This window comes from Antechinus flavipes, chromosome 3 (assembly GCF_016432865.1).
Source record: "Antechinus flavipes isolate AdamAnt ecotype Samford, QLD, Australia chromosome 3, AdamAnt_v2, whole genome shotgun sequence".
NCBI lineage: Eukaryota > Metazoa > Chordata > Mammalia > Dasyuromorphia > Dasyuridae > Antechinus > Antechinus flavipes.
Window position 1 is genome coordinate 81,983,301 of NC_067400.1, and position 19,520 is coordinate 82,002,820.

General features: G+C 35.0%; 1 protein-coding gene across 1 annotated transcript in view; it reads right to left on the minus strand.

The window, feature by feature from the left end:
• Positions 1 to 19,520, minus strand: part of LOC127553208 (cytochrome P450 20A1) — a 50,391-nt gene that overhangs the window by 20,117 nt on the left and 10,754 nt on the right. Inside the window, exons 5-8 of the mRNA XM_051983756.1 lie at positions 13,134 to 13,301; positions 9,039 to 9,117; positions 6,297 to 6,412; positions 2,860 to 2,914 (exon numbers count right to left, since the gene is read on the minus strand). Of these exons, the coding sequence (XP_051839716.1) occupies positions 2,860 to 2,914; positions 6,297 to 6,412; positions 9,039 to 9,117; positions 13,134 to 13,301 (418 nt within the window). The remainder of the gene's footprint in view (positions 1 to 2,859; positions 2,915 to 6,296; positions 6,413 to 9,038; positions 9,118 to 13,133; positions 13,302 to 19,520) is intronic.

Below are 19,520 nucleotides of genomic sequence, written 5' to 3' on the forward strand. Positions count from 1 at the left end.
TCTTTTTCAAAAATGATGAAAATGCATAAAAGCCAGCCCAAAATAAAATCATGAGTTTCAGTTAGAACAGTTTAATAAGATGTGCTGAGAAATGGATTGAAAAGAGAATATGTTTATGAACAGAAAGTTGCCAAAATGAGATTCTACAATCTGGAATCATTCTTGAAATTGGCAAATTAAATTGAATCTGCTAATTTAAAAACTGTCCAGGGTAAAATAATGATAATAATAAATGTTGTCAAATGTGCCGTCTGGGGGAAGCTTATCAGAGTTGGTGGTTATTTCTAGTTTATAGTTTGAACATGAGTCTTGTTAAGACCACAGATTGGGTAAATGAAATTATTCACGTTAACCAAAACTCATAGGAGATTAATTTGTAAAGCTTAATTTTTAATGAGATAAAATTAGCTCAAAATCTGTGGCTGACTGTGTGATGAAATGAACTTTCATTTGCTTTTAGGATATGTGAATTTATAAAATTATTGTTGGCAAATATGATAGACACATTGCTGGGGGCAAACTGATTCATCTATTTGGAATAGGGAAATGAGTTGATTAAGAAATTGGCCTAGCACAGGTGTGATAAAAACTGGATGTTGGCATTCATCTTGCCAAATTTTACATATAGTAGCTCATGTCTTCTGGAATCATTTTTTAATGGAACTTGGTGGAGGTTTCTGAAAAGAATGCCTGCTCTGCAGTGGAAAGGAGAGTTAATTTTATTCACTAGAACGAACAATCACATCCTACAGCCTTTCCTCAGGATAGCAAAGCACCCTATTCTGCAAGGTCTAAATTGATCCCAGTCCACTTTTTTTTTGAAGCTCAACTTTTCTGCCCCTTCCCTCCAGGTTTTTTATCTGGGAAGAGGAATAGAGGAAGAGGAAGAGGAAAAGGAAGAGGAAAAAGAAAAAGAAGAGGGAGAAGAGGGAGAAGAAGGAGAAGAGGGAGAAGGAGGAGAAGGAGGAAGAGAAAGAAGAGGAGAAGAAGGAGGAGGAGGAGAAGGAAGAAAGGAAGAAAGGAAGAAAGGAAGAAAGGAAGAAAGGAAGAAAGGAAGAAAGGAAGAAAGGAAGAAAGGAAGAAAGGAAGAAAGAAGAAAGGAAGAAAGAAAGAAAGAAAGAAAGAAAGAAAGAAAGAAAGAAAGAAAGAAAGAAAGAAAGAAAGACAGAAAGAAAGAATTTTCCCTGTTTCTAGGACTACACTCTAATTTCCTTTTGAGTGACTTGTGGGTTTTTAAGCTAATTTAATTCAAATATAATGAAAACTTCCAATATTGTCTCCTGACTCACTTTCAACTAATTTCAATCAATCAACAAACATTTATTAAGTGCCCACTATGTTCTAGGCTCTGTGCCAGGTGTTAGGATTCCTAGTGGTTCTCAGATTTGATTTTGTGCCGGTAGCTATTATTGTCTGTAATAATTTCAACAGCATGGCAATTTTGGTTGAAAAGTCATATCTCTGATTCTTTTTATTCTTTATCTAAAACCAAAGCTCACAAATATGACTGTCAGTCATGTACCATATTATCTACTTTTTAAAAATCAAATATGCCTCTTTTTTTAATAAAAAACCAGAATTTTGGTTTTTATAATTTTTCACACAGATTATACAATATGCTTAATTCAATATTCAGTAAAGATCTCTACATGTTGTGGACACTCAATAAATGCCCTGAATGGAAAAACAATAACAGGCTAAAAGCAAAGGATGCAGTTTTATACGAATAAGTAATCTTTAAAAATTAGACCTTTTGTACAATTCTAGTCAAACAGTCAGGGTATGACTTACAAATGTTAACAACAGAAAACTTTGTTTTCTATTTTCTTTATTGTATAATCACACAGATTATACAACATGCTTAATTCAATATTCAGTAAAGATCTCTACATGTAGTGGACACTAAACAAATGCCATGAATGATCAAAAAATAATAAGCCAAAAGCAAAGGATGCTCTTTTATAAGAATAAGTAATCTTAAAAAATTAGATCTTTTGTACGATTCTAGTCAAAAGTCAGGGTATGATTTGCAAATGTTAATAGAAAACTTTTTTTAAAAAGTCCAGTAAAATATACCAGACTTGGCTTACGAACATTATTTTGTAAACTTTGTTTTCCTATCTTGATTGTCTTTTTCAGTACTTAGGTAAATTTTCAGAGTTAAAAATGGTCTTTTTAAACTTAAGGGCAATATTTATAGGATTAATCAATTTGGGTACATTATTCAGGTATAAGAAAAATTGTCTTTGACTATCAAGAGATTGAAAGTAATTTATCATCCTATAGTTATAAATATGATTGGAAGGGGGGCATTTTCCTAACCTTTTTGAATATTTAATACATGAACATATACAGCATATGAATGAACAGTGGTCCTAAAATGAATGGGGAAAACTGAACACAAATCACACACTTTGGAATGAAAGTATTTCTTAAATTCTTTCAAAGAGGATTCTATTTCAATTCATGATTTCTGTGTCCTACATTCTCTCTTTGGTAGAACTTTAATAATAGAGTCAAAGAGAAAAGTATCAGCAGGAAATTGAAAGACTCACTGCTCTAGTTGGAGAGGTGTCAAAAAACTCATTTTAAAAAGCATGAACTAGAATTCACAATCAGTGAAGCTGGGTCAAGACATTTATAACATTTTGAAGTTGCAGAGAAATACCTAATTTGGCTATGGATATAAAAATACCTGTGTGTGTATCAGTTTCTGGAAAAAAAAAAAAAAAAGAGAGAGAGTAAAAAATAAAGATCATAAAAAAATAAAGGAGACAGTCATTGAACAGATGACTAACTTCTGAATAACTTTATCCATCCTCATTTGATTATCTAACCAAAAGAAAACTCTTTACTTACAGTTAGCAGTTATAACACATCCTGCTAGAGAAAATATCATGCTGTCTTCTAGGATCTAGAAAATATAACAGTTCAGAGAAGTGGAATTAAGATATTTAAAGCTGACCTACATTAGGCCATATAAATTAAATTAAAGTGAAATGGCATAAAATCAGAGGTAAGGAAAGATTGTCCTGCTTCTCTATTCCTTTTTCTAGCTTCACTTGTCTTAAAAACCCAATTTTATACTAGTCACTTTGGTGATTCACTACCCATTATCCTAGAATGTCCTGCTTCTATGACATCGGGCAACTCCCAAACAGATAATCTGTAATACCTGGGTAACCCCTCATCATCTGATTGTCTTTTTCCTGAACTACTGAGAGCTGTTAGAGAAAATCTCAAAAGTGTACTAATAGCTAAGGACATGCTTCAACTTTAGTGCCTTTCTGCTGGGAAATTGTGAATTCCACAATAAAAGATAAGTAACATATGCTCTCTCAATGTTTCATATTTACCATTCCCGATGTCCATTGTATCCCTTCATGTTGTCTGTAACCTCTTCCCTAAATAAATCTACCTTTCGCAAAAAAAAAAAAAAAATAAAGTGCACTGATATTACCTACTATAAATTTGCTAGGTAATCTCAGAAGGACATTCACTGCTACTTGACAATTTTCTTACCCCTGTTCTAGGACAATCCATACCTAAACCAGAATCCTTGCCAAAAAAAAAAGCCTACAGAATCATTCAGCTTTTGCTAAAAGTATTTTAGTGAGGGGAAAAACATTGTTTCGTGATATAGCCCTTTGAGGAGATCAAATCAATTACCTAGCTTTATAGCACTAGTGATGAAATCAATTAATTAATCAATAAATATTTATTAAACACTTGCTATGTATTAAGAACTATGCTGGGCCCAGGAGATATAACGACAAATTCAAAATATTACCTGCTCGTGTTTCTATTGGGCTTATACCCCAAAGAGATACTAAAAAAGGGAAGGGGACCTGTATGTGCCAAAATGTTTGTGGCAGCCCTGTTTGTAGTGGCTAGAAACTGGAAAATGAATGGATGCCCATCAATTGGAGAATGGCTGGGTAAATTGTGGTATATGAATGTTATAGAATATTATTGCTCTGTAAGGAATGACCAGCAGGATGAATACAGAGAGGCTTGGAGAGACCTACATGGACTGATGCTAAGTGAGATGAGCAGAACCAGGAGATCATTATACACTTCGACAACGATATTGTATGAGGATGTGTTCTGATGGAAGTGGATTTCTCTGACAAAGAGACTTAACTGAGTTTCATTGGAGAAATGATGGACAGAAACAGCTACACCCAAAGAAGGAATACTGGGAAATGAATGTGAACTATTTGCATTTTTGATTTTCTTCCCGAGTTATTTTTACCTTCTGAACCCAATTCTTCCTGTGCAACAAGAGAACTGTTCGGTTCTGCAACTATGTATTGTATCTAGGATATACTGCAACATATTTAACATATATAGGACTGCTTGCCATCCTGGGGGGGGGAGGGGGGGGAAAGAGGGGAGGGAGGGGAAAAAAATGAAACATAAGTGATTGCAAGGGATAATGTCGTGTAAAAATTATCCTGGCATGGATTCTGTCAATACAAAGTTATTATTAAATAAAATAAAATTAAAAAAAAAAATTACCTGCTCTCAAAAAGCTTACATTTTAAGAAAGGAAGCGATATGTACGTGTATAGAAAAATCCAAAACACATACAAATTAGGCATAAAGCTTAAGGAAGGGAAAAGTATTATTAGCAAGCAATAGGATAGAGTTGAGAAATCAAGAAAAGCCTCATGTCAGAAGGTACTATTTGTATTAAAAGCTGGAAGAATTCAGGTATTTCAAGAGGCAGATGTAAAGAGATCACTGCAGAAACGAAAGATGAAATGTTGTGTGTGAGGAGTAAAATATCAAGAGATCATGTAGGGCTAAATACGGAGCCCTGGAAATCTTTATAGAGATAACTGAATCAATGGGTATGATCACCAAGTGACTGAATGAATGAATGGATAACGAAAACAGCATTTATTAAGTGCTCACCACATACAAAAGAGCTACAGAGAAAGAGAAAAGCAAGATTGTTATTACTTTCAAGGAGCTCATATTCTAATAGGAGGAAGCTGAGAACATAGAGAAAAGAGAAGAGTTTCCAAAACTGAGCCAAGGCTACTCATATATCTATGCCACATGACAAGGACCATCACTGTGAGAGCACTGGATATATTTTTGGCTGCTTGGATGGTTCTTGGACACTACCAACAATAGATCACTGGGTAGGTACTTGGAACCTCTCCTATCCAGTTGAACACTGTGGAGATTACACTTCACTCCATGGCCTTTGAGAACCCAGGATGAGCCCTGAGCAATAGTGAACTTTTGAAATAGGATCTTATAGAGAAAAGTTGAGTTTATGCTTTTAATAAAAGAAACACATTAAAAAAAGAATAAAAAAATCTCACCTAAATACTGTGTTGCCTTACTTGAAGCAATAAGAACCTAATTTATTCTAGGTGTGACCCTGAGGCACATTATTTAGCCCTGATTGCTTCAATGAAGGGGAAAAAAAGGAGAAAATGAACTGAACTGATACAGCTTTGTTGGCCTTAAAAAAAAAATCTGAGTACTTTTCCTTATGTGCAAGTTCTTTTTTTTTGCTGAGTTAATTGGGGTTAAGTGACTTGCCCAGGGTCACACAGCTAGGAAGTGTCTGAGGCCAGATTTGAACTCAGGTCCTTCTGACTTCATAGTCGATGCTCTATCCACTATGCCATCTAGCTGCCCCTATGTGCAAGTTCTTTATCATTTTCTAAGATGTCCACCCAGTCTGAAAAAAGATTTACAGGATGCAAATCATATCTGTATTCTTTTATAAAAACAGCATTTGGAATAACCTATCATTTCTCTGCCTTTGGAAGCAAACAGTGCAGAAACTAGGACAGCAGTCACTCAGAGGAATCACCAAGTGAAAACATGGCTCCTTAGGCTGAATGGTGGGCAAGGCTAAAGTTCAGAACCAAGGACTCTTTTTTTCTCCAAGGCCACACCCATTTCGGAGTTATTACACTCTCACACATTGTCTCACAAGCAAGAACTGAACCGTCTCAATTCTGTCCTATCTGGTGAATGAAAATGCAAAAGCTCATGAACTGCCATGGCTTATAGGGTCTTCTAGATCAAAGAAAAGTACCTCTACATATGAATATTTAGTTGCTGATAATCGGAGAAATGCATAACCACTTCAATCATTAATTCATTTAACAAGTACTTACTAAGCACTTATTTCACACAAGGTACTGAACCAGAGGCTGGGAGATAAATATAAATGAAACTGCTTCTGTCCTCAAGAAATTCATAGGATAATTGGGGAGATTAAGTTACCCATGCAAAAAAAGTATACAACAAAGTAAAACAGTTACCTGCTTGTCATTTAGGTTTCCTTGCAATAAGGAATCGATGAAGATATGCTGACTGAAGTTTCTTTCTCTTCGTTCTTTTATGACTTTTTTAAAAACTGATTCTATTTCCATTAATGCTTAAGAAGATATACAAAAATGACATTCAATTAAATTTAATTTAAAGACAAAATCTATTTATTTACTGATTGACTTATGTACTTTGTTTTGATACAAAAGAATATTTCCTCACCATCATTAAGTACATTCCCCTGAAACATTTATACAACACCAGCCTAAGAGGATGAATAGAACATGACACCCTCCACTTTTGTAAACTTTCTAGTTGTCAACAGAAAAGAACAATGTGTGATATAATTTTGAAAACATTATAGTAACATTCTTTATGAGATCTGACCTGACTTTTAGTCATGTGTCTATTCTGAAGGGATCGTGTTCCTTTGACTCTACTTTTCTTCATTATGTATTAGTTCACATAAATTATTCATAGTCCTCATGATGTAATAAGTCTATTAATTCATAAACCACAATTTATTCCACTACCCCTAATTATTTTGCAATCTATTTTGTTTCCCACTTTTTGTAATAGTAAAGTTCTGCTTTTACTGTGATCACAAATTTCTACATCATTTATATTATGAGAAATGAACCTGGGTTTTTGAAGTTCGTGACATCACACCATAAACTTGGCCAGGTTCTACCATGCTGAAAAGGTTTCATGTCTAGCCCTAGTCACAAGCTGAGTCTCTTCTAAGAGGACCAATTTAGATGACCACAAAGAAGCACATGGGGAAAACTGGCTAAAGATAATAAGGGGACCAGTACGCAAAGTGAGAAATAAAACTATTCCTATAAAGGAATCATTGTTTTGAATGTGTCTTCTATCATTCCAGACTATGCCTAATTCAGTGTAAATATAAATATAGAAAGGCACATGAACAAAATTAATGTGAAGAGGATAAGGAAAGCTGTCAACTGGGTGGGGAAAGGGACTAATCTTTGATACAAGTCTGAGATTCAAGATATGGGAAATTAACCAAAAAACATAATACCAAAAGCCATTTCCTAATGGCTAAGTGGTTAAAGAACATGAACAAACAACTCTAAAAATTGTAACTATTAACAACTATATAAAACACTAATTATAAGAAAAAATGTATTAAAAAACCCTAAAGTTGCAAATTATAGTTAGCAAAATGACAAGGAAGTCAAAAGATGGAAATAATGAAAAGTAGAAAGACAGGTATATACTAAATACCTGTAGACCAGTATAATCATTCTATAAATCGAACAGGAATGATTTTTTAAAAAGTGATTGATATATTAATATCTCTGCCCCACAAATCTCAATGTTAACCATATGCCCTAAGGAGACAAAAGACAGAAAGATCCCATATACTCCAAAATATTTACACCATCTGTTTTTGAGGTATCAAATAATTGAAAATAAAGTAGATATCCATTGATTAGGAAATGCCTTACATTTGGTACACGAATTAATGAAATATTACAGTGCCATAAGAAATAATAAATGGGAAAAGTTCAGAGAAGCATGGGAAGACATAGGAAATGATGCAAAAAGAAGCAAGCAGAATCTAAAAAACAATATATACAATAATTATAACACTGTCAACAAACAAAAGCCAAACTAAATATTATATTTTTATATTGACCAACCTTGTCCAAGGGAAAAGATGACAAAAATGTACCTTCTTCCCTTCTTTACACAAGTGGAAGGGACTATGCATTTGGTACACTGCTACATTTGTCAGACACAGCTAACAAGTCTGTTGGTTTTGCTAAACTGTTTGTTATTCTTTTTTTCTTTTAACCTCTGTTACAGGATTGGATGGCAGGGTAAGGAAGGGAGAGGATATAATTGGAAGCGAAAATGATTTCAAAATAAAAGTTAAGCAATAAAAATAAGAAAAAAATTTAACAGCCTTTTGATAAAATATTAAAGGGCAGTAACTAACAAGAACAAGATACCTAAATTTGTTATGTCTAAATGAAGATCAACTTGGGTTCATAAATAAGAGCTGGAAGGAATTCCTATTTTTTCCCCATACTTATAAGTTTCTTTGTTTTTTTTTTTTTTTAATTTTAAAACACTGTAGGGTTTTTTTTTCCCAAAATAACAGAATTTTTTCTCTTCCTGCTACCTCCACTTTAATTGAAGAGGAAAAACAAACCCTTTAAAACAAATATATCTAATTCAGCAAAATAAATTCCTAATTGGGAAATACCAAATATCAAAATATTGTGTCTGTTTCTCTATGTTGAATCATAGGGAACATCTTATTCAATATCCCTCTTACAGATGAGGAAAATAAGGCATAAAATGGCTATATAACTTATCCGAGAAAACAGAGATAGAACCAATTATTCAAGTAGAACTTGTAATTCTTGCTCTAGCCTAATCAGAATACAAGTTACTTCTAGCAAAAAGATAGCAATAGATAAAAAAAAATTATATATTTGATCATGGACAGAACATATAGATGATAAATGTGAAAGAGAAAAACTACAAATTTATTTTTATCTGTCAATCTGTATTTAAATAAAGAAATGCTCTAGCAATGGGAAGAATTTTCTGAATCTAAAATAAAATCATTTTGAGTAAAAGCTCTAATTTAGTACTGTGCCTAATGTCACAGATGGAGTATAAACTATTATTGGCATTCATTCAATGTAATTTCATATGGTCACTGAAAACACATCTAATGAACAAAGATACAAACTTACCTTCTTCATACTGCTTTTTCCGGGTTGTGCTTTTGTCAATTGAACCGTCCAGAAAACCCTTCCCAATCTCAGACCACACCTGATGATGAGAAAAATAAGTTATAAAGAAAGTTGGCTTAAAACAAAGCAGAATCAATTTGCTTGTGAAAAAACTTGCAAATGTATTTTACATCTCAATTAAGCTACTCATCAAATACAATATCATGAAATCTCAAATATCTGTGATATTGGGGAACAAGCTATGAAGGAAATCTACTTATAATCACAAAATCTCATTTCTATAAATAATTTCTTTCAACATAAAGCCTTTTCCCCATAACTACTATATTTTGAAGCCAAATATCCAGCAGGAGGGAGAAGGAGGAGCAGCAGCAGCAGCAGCAGCAGCAAAAAATTTAGATCATTAATAAAAACAACAACAAAAAAGACTTCAGTACATTTCCAATGTATTAAACTCCTCAGGAGTACATAAAACTGTAGTCAGTGAACAATATCTAGACCACTAAGTCAGTTATTGAAGAAGACAAAACATGTCCTTTCAATGATTGAAATGATCAAAAATAAGAAAAACCATAAATAAAACTTAAAGTAAAAAACAGTTCATCTAATGATGAAAAATAACATTTTAAAAAAAGTGAATGAACATTGTATATTCAAAGAAAGTAGATTTTAATTTACTGCCTAGTTTTCAATTGGTTCAGTATCTCTGCTAAGCACATGTATGTCACTCTATTCAATAAACATGTATAAGAAACTGAGTCAAACATGGTATTAGATCCTGGGGATATGAAGATAAAAACAAAACAACCCCTGACCCCAATCCATTTCCCTGGTAGAATACCACACGTATTCAAGCAAATCTATACAGTCAGGATAAGACTTCCTGGAGAAGGCAGCACCAAGGCTGGGCTTCAAAGGGGATCAGGAATTCCAAGGCAGAAAGATAATAAAGGAGGGAGCTTGGGACATGCTAAGGCATAGAGGCAAAAGATGGGATGCCACAAAGGGTAAACCCAAAAGGCCAGTCAATGCATAGTACACCATGGGCAGAAAGAGGAAAGTCTGGAAGAGTGGATGGGAGCCAGGTCTTGAGAACTTTAAATACTAGGCTGGAGATTAGGTACTTTGTCCTAAAGGCCACAGGAAACCCCTGAATATTTTATGAGTAGGCAATGACATGAACAGATCCTTGTTTAAGTGTAAGCATTGGGGGAGAGGAAGAGGAAGGAGAGTAAGAGTAGGGAATGGACAGTGGATAGAGCACTGGGCCTGGAGTCAGAAGGACTCCTCTTCGCGAGGTCAAATCTGGCCTCAGACACTTAGGAGCTTTTGTTTACCTCAGTTTCCTCATCTGTAAAATGAGTTGGAAAAGGAAATGGCAAACCACTCTAGTATCTTTGCCAAGAAACTCTCCCCAAAGCATCATGGATAGGAAGACAGAGGGGCAAAGGTGGGAGAATCCTGAAGACATCCTGATCTCCCCCCTTAGCTTACCCAAAAACTACAGAGAAAAGAATTTCAAGCCTCCTGTTTACAGTCTAGTAGTAACAGGTTCTTATGAGTTGCCTCAGAAATAATTTTGTCCAATTTCTGATCAGCCTTCCGAATAGTTCCCAACTGCCTTCAAAATTAAAAATAAATCCATCTGTTTGGCATTTTAAAATGTCACAAACCAGACTCCAGCCTTTTTCAGGCTACTTGTATGTTACTATCCTTCACACGCTCATGTTGCATGGTCTATTCACTGTTCTCTTTTCTTCTCTTTTCATAAGCTGCCCCAGTACCTGGATAATTCTCCTTCTTCCCTTCTGCCTCAGAATTCCTCTTCTGAAGGCCTATTCTGATCTCATCTGATGTGGGGAAAATGCTTTAGTACTATATTGTTCAGAAAACTTATTGACCATTATGCTATTTAAATCCAGCTTTATGTGACTAGAGATTGTTTGCACCTAGAATACCCTCCTCACTTCAACAACTATCTAGGAATGCAAGAGTTGTCACAAGGCCACAAGGAATTCTGGCTTTCAGGTTCTAGATCCAACCAGAATAATCTGTTTGGAGTTACTACATCCAGGTCTTGCTTTGGGTCCACCTAAGCATATATTTTGGCTCCCACCCAAATTTTATCTGAATGGTTACATTTATTGATAGCCACATTAGTCAACCTGCTTTTCAAGTTGCTCTTCAGGCAAGACTGCTATGATCAATGTAATGAATACACTTATCAAAATCCTAGAAACCTTTTAGAATTTAGGAGGGAGAGAGCCATATTGTCTTGAGTTTACCTTCCTCTGCCAAGTGACCAAATAATTTTTAAAACTTTTTTATGTTTTGGGTTCTGTTCTCATACTAATGGTCTTTATGTCTTTCTGAAATGAAATAAATTTCAATTTCTTTTGTATATATTTTACCTTTACTAATTTGGACTCATGATATATTTCTTTACATAGAAAATAAGCTCCTTGAGGACGGGGCACATTTTGTTTCTCTCTACTCTCTGTGTCTATCACAGTGTTTAGTTCATAGCAGCCACTTAATAAATGATTGATAAAGGAATAAATGGATTTGACAGCTATGTGAAGCATGGACTGAAGGAATGGGGTAGGGAGTCCCATTAGGAGGCTTTTGCAATAGCCCAGGTGATAAGAGCCTGTATTAGGGTAGACTCTGTGAAAAGAGAGAAAGGGATGAATGCGAAAGAGGCTGTGAAAAGATATGATGAGCAATGAGGAAAATGTTTCCAAAAATGACTCCAAGACTGCAAATCTGTATGATTAGAAGAATGGCCCAGTTCAAGAGAAACAGAGAAACTTAAAGAGAGGAAATTTGAGTTAAAGACAAGTTCTGTTTTAGATAAGATGAGTTTAAGTTGTCAACAATTCATCCAGGCATCTGGCAAGTACAGGTTTAGAGTTTAGGAGAGTGATAAGACTAACTATGTAGATTGGAGAACTTACTGCAAGGAGATGATAATTCAATCTATGGGACCTAGTGACATTGCCACAGGAAAGAGTGAAGGGAAAGAATAAAAGCCTTCAAAAATATATTTATTTAGTGGATGGGGAAAAGATGATGATCCAGCAAAGAAGGGGGAGAAGGAGCAGGTAGGACAGATGAGGACTTAAGAAAGACTTGTGACCAGAAGCCAAGGGAAAAAGCAGGGATGGCTAACAATGTCAAAAACTATAAGTCTCATACATGAACTGATGCTAAGTGAAATGAGCAGAATTAGGAGATCATTATACACTTCAACAACAATACTATGTGATGATCAATTCTGATGAATGTGGCTCTCTTCAACAATGAGAGGATCCAAATCAGTTCCAATTGATCTGTAATGAAAAGAACCAGCTACACCGAGAGAGAATACTGGGAAATGAGTATGGATCACAACATTACATTTTCACTCTTAATTATTATTGTTTGCTTGCATTTTTATTTTTTCTTCTCAGGTTATTTTTACCTTCTTTCTAAATCTGATCTTTCTTGTGCAACAAGATAACTGTATAACTATGTATACAAATATTGTATTTAACATATACTTTTAACACATTTAACATGTATAGGACTGCCTGCCATCTAGGGGAGAGGTTAGAGGGATGAAGAGGAAAAGTTGAAACAGAAATTTTTGCTTAAGGGTCAGTGTTGAAAAATTACCTATGCATATGTTTTGTATAAAAAGCTATAATAAAAAATAAATTTAAAAAAATTATATGTCTCAAAAAGAGATGAAGCCTGAGAAAAGACCAAACTGTATTTGATCTAGACACTATCTATTTAGACTAAATTCAGAACATCCAAGGTAATTTGTTATGTTCAGAAACAAAGGTGCATGATAAAATTTAAAAGTTAGCCTCAATTTTGCATTTTAAAACATGAATGTAAAGAAAATTTGGGAGTGGGGGGACAAACTTGAATCATTCTTTTCTGCACAAAAGGAAAGGTGATTTGATTCACTTTTTTCCTCTCCTCATTTCTCTTCTAAACAATGATTTTCTGTATATCATAACTTCTTCTGTCTACACCGAGATAAAATAAGAAACATTCCTCCTCTACACAGACATAAAACAATTAGAAATTTGACCCTATACTTACTGTGTTGTGATTCTTTTGAAATTGAATAACCTCCTGGTCATCTTCAAAGCTACTACCCAAAGCCATTTGTGTAACAGCTTTCATGGCATAGCCAAGCATGTGCTGGTAAAGAGGCACATGCTGAGATTCTGGGTATGAGAGCCATTTTCTTAATAATTCTTCAGAAAGCTAAAAACAGAAGGGAAAATTATTAGCATTAACTATCATCTCTTGAAAATTTTTAGAAGTATTTTTAAAATAAATTTTATTGCTATCTTTTGATCTGACAATAATCATTTCTTAATACTATCTTCTCTCTACTCTCCTACCCCTTTATTTGATTTAAATAAAAGCAGCAAAAACTGCTGATGCACTAGTTTGACAAGGTAGATGAATGCCTCCAAAAACCTCCCCCCTTTGCGGACAGCTCTCTGGGTCATTACTGATTTTTCAGTTTCTTAAGAGTTGGGCCCTCTTTCAATGGGTGCACTTTTTATTAACATTATTGTAGTCAGGGGCTTTTTCTTCTGATGCTACTTATTTAGTTCTGTATCAATTCATATAACTTCCCATGTTTCTCTACTTTATAGTTTCAGCTTACTATTACACAATCCTGTTCATGAAGCACATTCTAAATGGGGAGCATTCTAATTTATACTTGAAGATTAAGTTGTCTGGGGTCCAGCTCTCAGGAGTTCAAGGTATTCTGAGTCAGCATTCCTAAAACTACAACTCTTGAGTTCTCACAATCTTTACCTTTCAGTCACCCAGCAGAAATAAGTTAGCTCAGAACAACAACATTTACTGAAAGGGCATAACAAATTTTTAAGTTTGGAGCACACTCTACTACAAATATCCAGCATCAGTGGGAAGATAGGGGAGAATACTAGGAGAAGCACACACAAAAGGAACATAAGTGATCCAATCCTTACACTGCTGAAAGTGTAGGATCCCAATGGTACTTCTTTTTCTTTAGTGTTTTCAAGCTATATCTCCTCAGTTCAGTATCTGTGTAGGGCTCCCTGGAACTGTTCTCTGTAGCTCAACCATCAATGGCCTCTCCTAACTCACACAGCTCTTCAAGTTTCATGCTTTAATTCTTTCCTGGGTTTTCTGCCCCTGAAAGTGGTTGGATACAGTGTTTCCTACTGGATGAGTAGCTCCTTGTAAAGATCACTCATGGCTGTTAGAAGTAGGGGAAGAATCCCCTTTTCCACTGCCAAACAAATGAGGAATGGTAAGGATTTTTCTTCTATGCCTGACTTTTTTGACTGTCACTTCTCAAAGCTGTTTGCTGTCACAATTCATTTCCCAGAAATGTGTTTAGTTTTTTAAAGCGATGTGATTAATCCTTTCCCTGTCTCTAATTTTGTTAAGCTTGAAGAACTTCAACATAAAGGGTTAAAAGCCTGTAGACACTTCTTTGTACTTTGATTAAGACCTTAATACCTTATTGTCTCAATTACTTAGTATCTGGATCAAGGAGAAAACAACTGATCAAAGGTCCTGATTAATTCCCTGTCCACTCCATTCAATTATTTGTATCCCATAATTTATGATTCCAAATGGGCACCTATCTTGTCTCCAGTTCTTTGTTGCTATGAAAAATGCTACTATAAACCTTTTGATAAATGATTATTGATTGATTGGGAACAGTTTTCCATTTTTTCACTTACTTTTGGTATTCATAGGTTATTTAGGCAGATAGTGAAACTGAAGTAACATCTAGGTAGCATTTTTTCTGTTTATTCTATAAGTCATATGGTACAGATTTCATCACCAGTCTCACACTGTATGAGACCCAACTTTGAAGGTGCATGCTTCATTTGTCCAAAGGGTTAGGTTTTTTCAGCTCTGTGGATCTCTGGGATCTTGCTTTGCTGATGCTAAAAAGATGGTATGTTTTATGGGTCCCACCAAATGTGACCCTTCTGCCCCAGGATAAAAAAAGGCAGTGCATATGACTGTAAATCAATAAGCCCTGGATAGGATGAATTGGACTGATAGCATATGGAAAGAATATGTGTTAACATGTACTAGAGGCATAAATAGTATTATTTTACAGCAACAAACTTATTTTTAATGCAGCAAAGCTAAGTAAATGGACAGAGCAGTTAGGTTATGGGTCAAATGTTAAAAAAAATCAGTATAAATATAAAATTCAAATCCTGAGGAGAAAAAAATCTAATAAAGTAAAAAGATTCAAAGCTGTCAGAGTTATTCAACATCATCTAGCTCAACACCCTCAGGAAATTGAAGCCCAGGGAGCTAAACAAATCTATCAAGTGAGAGCGCCAGGATTTTAACTCAAGTCTTCTGCTCCAAATACAATGTTCTTTGTGAAGTTGTCAAGGTCAACTACCTAGAGTGAAAGTATCTAACAGTATCTGAAATATGTAAATGCTGGATGTACAATTTTTTAAAAAGGGAATCAGCATATATATGTATGTATTAAGGCAACTAACAGCTTCCACAAAGTTGCATGCTACAAAATAAACCCTCAAAAATCAATAGCATTTCTACATAACAATGTTATGGCACATGGAATTTAATGATGATAGTTTTATATATCCTTTATGTGAATTTCTTCATAAAAGAGAAATTCTATCCTTCCAATTCCTTTTAAGTAGAATCTCTTTTATAAAATGGCATCCGACAAATTATAGATAATTATGCTAAGTGAAATGAGCAGAACCAGGAGATCATTATATACCTCAACAACGATATTGTATGAGGATGTATTCTGATGGAAGTGGATTTCTTCGTCAAAGAGATCTAACTCAGTTTCAATTGATCAAGCATGGACAGAAGCAGCTACACCCAAATGAAGAACACTGGGAAATGAATGTAAACTGTTTGCATTTTTGTTTTTCCTCCCAGGTTATTTTTTACCTTCTGAATCCAATTCTTCCTGTGCAACAGGAGAACTTCGGTTCTGCACACATATATTGTATCTAAGATATACGGTGACATATTCAGCATGTATAGGACTGCTTGCCATCTGGGAGAGGGGGTGAAGGGAGGGAGGGGAAAAGTCGGAACAGAAGTGAGTGCAAAGGATAATGTTGTAAAAAAATTACCCAGGCATGGGTTCTGTCAATAAAAAGTTATAATAAAAAAAATTTTTTTAAAATTATAGAATCTTAAAATTACAAAGAACCACAATAGCCATCTATTCTAATCTCTATGTGAAATACAAATACTTTCTATACTTTCAATGGCAAGCTTTTAGGAAATCTACAATCTTATAACACATCTCATTTAATTTTTAGAAAGCTCTATTATTAAGACTATTTTATCATTATTTCATTCAGATCCCTTGAACTTGCACTTAATGGTCCCCAAAACATCCTCTGGCTTAAGCAGAATAAGTTTAATCTTTCTTTCCCATGATAATTCTTCAAATATTGGGAGGTTACAATTAATTATGTTCTCAGTAAATCTTCTTTTATGTGAGTGAAACACCCACATTTTCATCAATTAGTCCATATGACAGTTTCAAGTTCTCTCATTATATAGTCACCCTGGACAGAACTCTACTTTGAATATAATTTTTTTTTAAAAACATGGCACTTCAAAGTAAACATAATCTTTATATGTGGTCAGAACAAAGTATGATGACCATTTTTCTTATTTTATCTATCACAAGATAGCATTAGCATTTTTCATAGTCCATTGTTCAATTTAGAAGGGGCTAGACCTATGATTTCATCAGCAAAGGGAGCTTCCAATGAAGAAATCTTCTCTACTAATACACAGCTGAAACTTTTCTGCAACTTTATAATCTTGTAGATTCAACAGTGGCACTCAGAAGTTCAGTGATAGACCTAATCACACTACTATGTGTCAAAAGTCTTAAACCCTAGACCATTCTGTCTTGGAGGCCAACCTACTATCCAATAAACCATGCTGCCTTTTGGTGGTAAATCTTACAATACGCTAAAAATCACCAGGTGGTTGTTTTTCCCTCCAAATGAATTTCTTCCCATTTAATCACATCTCCTCCATCAATGTAAATGAATTCTTTGAATTTATGAAAATCATAATTTGTTCCACAATTATCAAGATATGGGTAATGAACATATTAATAATCTAAATTTTTCAGAGCTGCCACTTTCTCAGCTTTCTGACTTGGAAGTTGACGTCAATGCAGTTTGAAATAATCAATCAATTCTTGGCAAGGCTTCTGTCTGTATGTTAAGTGAAGTCAATCAATCTTTGATTGTAGAACTCTGGTCCTGTCCCAAGTGAAGACCCCTGGGATTTGAAACAATCACTTAACTTAACAATTAACTTAACTTTTCTCACAGTACTGAAGAACATCCATATTGTCCTTCACTCCTGGACTCGTTCTGGGAAACCATTCAAATTCTGAAAATGATTATATTGTAAATCCACCTTCCCCTCCCTTTCCACTTAAGATTTGTGTATAACATCTCTACCTTTCCAGCAACAGGAGGAGGTCTCCTACCCAAGAGAATTTCCAGTTTGTAAACTGTATTCCTCATTCTGAAAGTGATTAAGCTACTACTCCCTCTTTAAAACCTGTTTCTAGGTCTGCTTTGTGTGGCTCTAGGTATATCCACAGTTTAGAGATTAAGACAGTAAGAGTCTATTAACAAATTCAAACATGGGATTTTTTCATTTTCCTTATTAAATCTCTTCCAATTAGCTTTAATCTCTCAATACAGCTCATTGAAATCTTTGTTGAATCCCAATTCTGTCATTCAATATGTTAGTAGCTTATTCTAGGAACTTGCTATCTCTATATTTTATATCAAGAGATGAATGGCATGTATCTCAATCAATAATAAAACATTTTATAAACCACTGAGCCCAGTAGCTCTTGAGGACAGTATCTATTCATTAATTAACAATTGAATAAACTATGACAAACAAGCAGAGAAGGGAAAGGCTATCTTAGGATACCAGTGCTTACTTTACTTAAGAAACCCATTTTGCCTAAATACTTGAAAGCTTCCCAGTTTATAGTCTTTGTGTAATATGCAGATTGTAGATGGACAATGAGCTGACTCAGAATTAAGAAGAGTTATAAAACCGAAGCACTTTTTTCTTTCATTTTTTTTGATCTTACATGAACACCAGAGTCAGGAAGCATATTAGTATTTAGGCACAAATGGGGTACACATACAAAGGACTGATCCCCTGGGCAGTCTTTCTTTTTGTGACCCAGAGCTCTTCCTCCCTGACTGGAAAGGGTGAAGAGTGAACAATGGAGAGCTTCTTAATACTCTGTTGGAATACACGGGAGCCACCAGACAGTGGCTGTTGGAGATGCAACCCAGACCTGTGTCAGCAAAGGCTGCCCTGCAACTCCTTCAGATGTTATGATCCACAGATGTGGAGGCTCTTGGAGAATTGACCTGTACCTTAACAATCCTCCACTATTTAAGGAGGGTAATCAGAGAATTCACCTCATCATTTCCCATGGGGCTGTTTCTCTGGACTTCATGATTTCCAGAAACTAATCATTCTTCAAGATGAAGTCAGCTCTGAAACTTTCAACTTCTCAGATCACTTACTGTGATTACCGTGTTAGCATCCAGGATACTTTAGAATCAGCCAGCATCAGGATAAGCAAAAGTCCTTGATCTTTATTCTTTGAGGACATGAGGAAAGGCGACAAGAAGTGAGAGCAATGGCCAGGAGTGACTCTGGCTTTCTTACTCCACTCTCTTATCCCTCTTCCTCCTCTCTCCATACACCAACAGATAGAGCTGGCATAGAATGGTGGGGAGAGCCATTTTCCAAGCAAATGCTAAGAGAGTATTGTCCAATTGGTAATTAGTCTTAAGTGCTTGCTTGTTCAAACCTCAGTGCATCTGCTCAGTTTCAGCCCATTACAACTTCCCACCCTGGCACATGAATTACTCATGCTTCCCAAGCTGGGTACACTCCCCTTTAAAATTTCTTTTTATTTGCTGTCTTCCCCCACTTAGGATTATGCTCTTGAGGACAATAATATGCCTCTCTTTGTATCTGCAGTTCTTAGCACAGTGTCTGGCACATAGTAAATGTTTACTGACTGCTGAACACTGGAGACCCACAGACCTATTATTGTAAATACAAATGACACTAAAATGGTTACTTCAACATAGACAGAGAGACTTAGACATATAAACACACAGATAGATATCTAGATAGATAGACAAGATAACATAGACAATGAAGACAAAAAAAAGCTGAAGCAGACTAACTCAATTAGATTGCCTAAGTTACAAAATGTAAAAAGAATCACATACCTAATTTAGCAGGGCACTGGTCTAATGTTAACAACGGAAATGGTTTTTTATTGTTAAATATAAATTTAATTAAAATTATTTTATTAAAAAAATTTCCAAAATGTGAAAGGAAATATTTACATCAATAGTACAGCTTCATTTAATT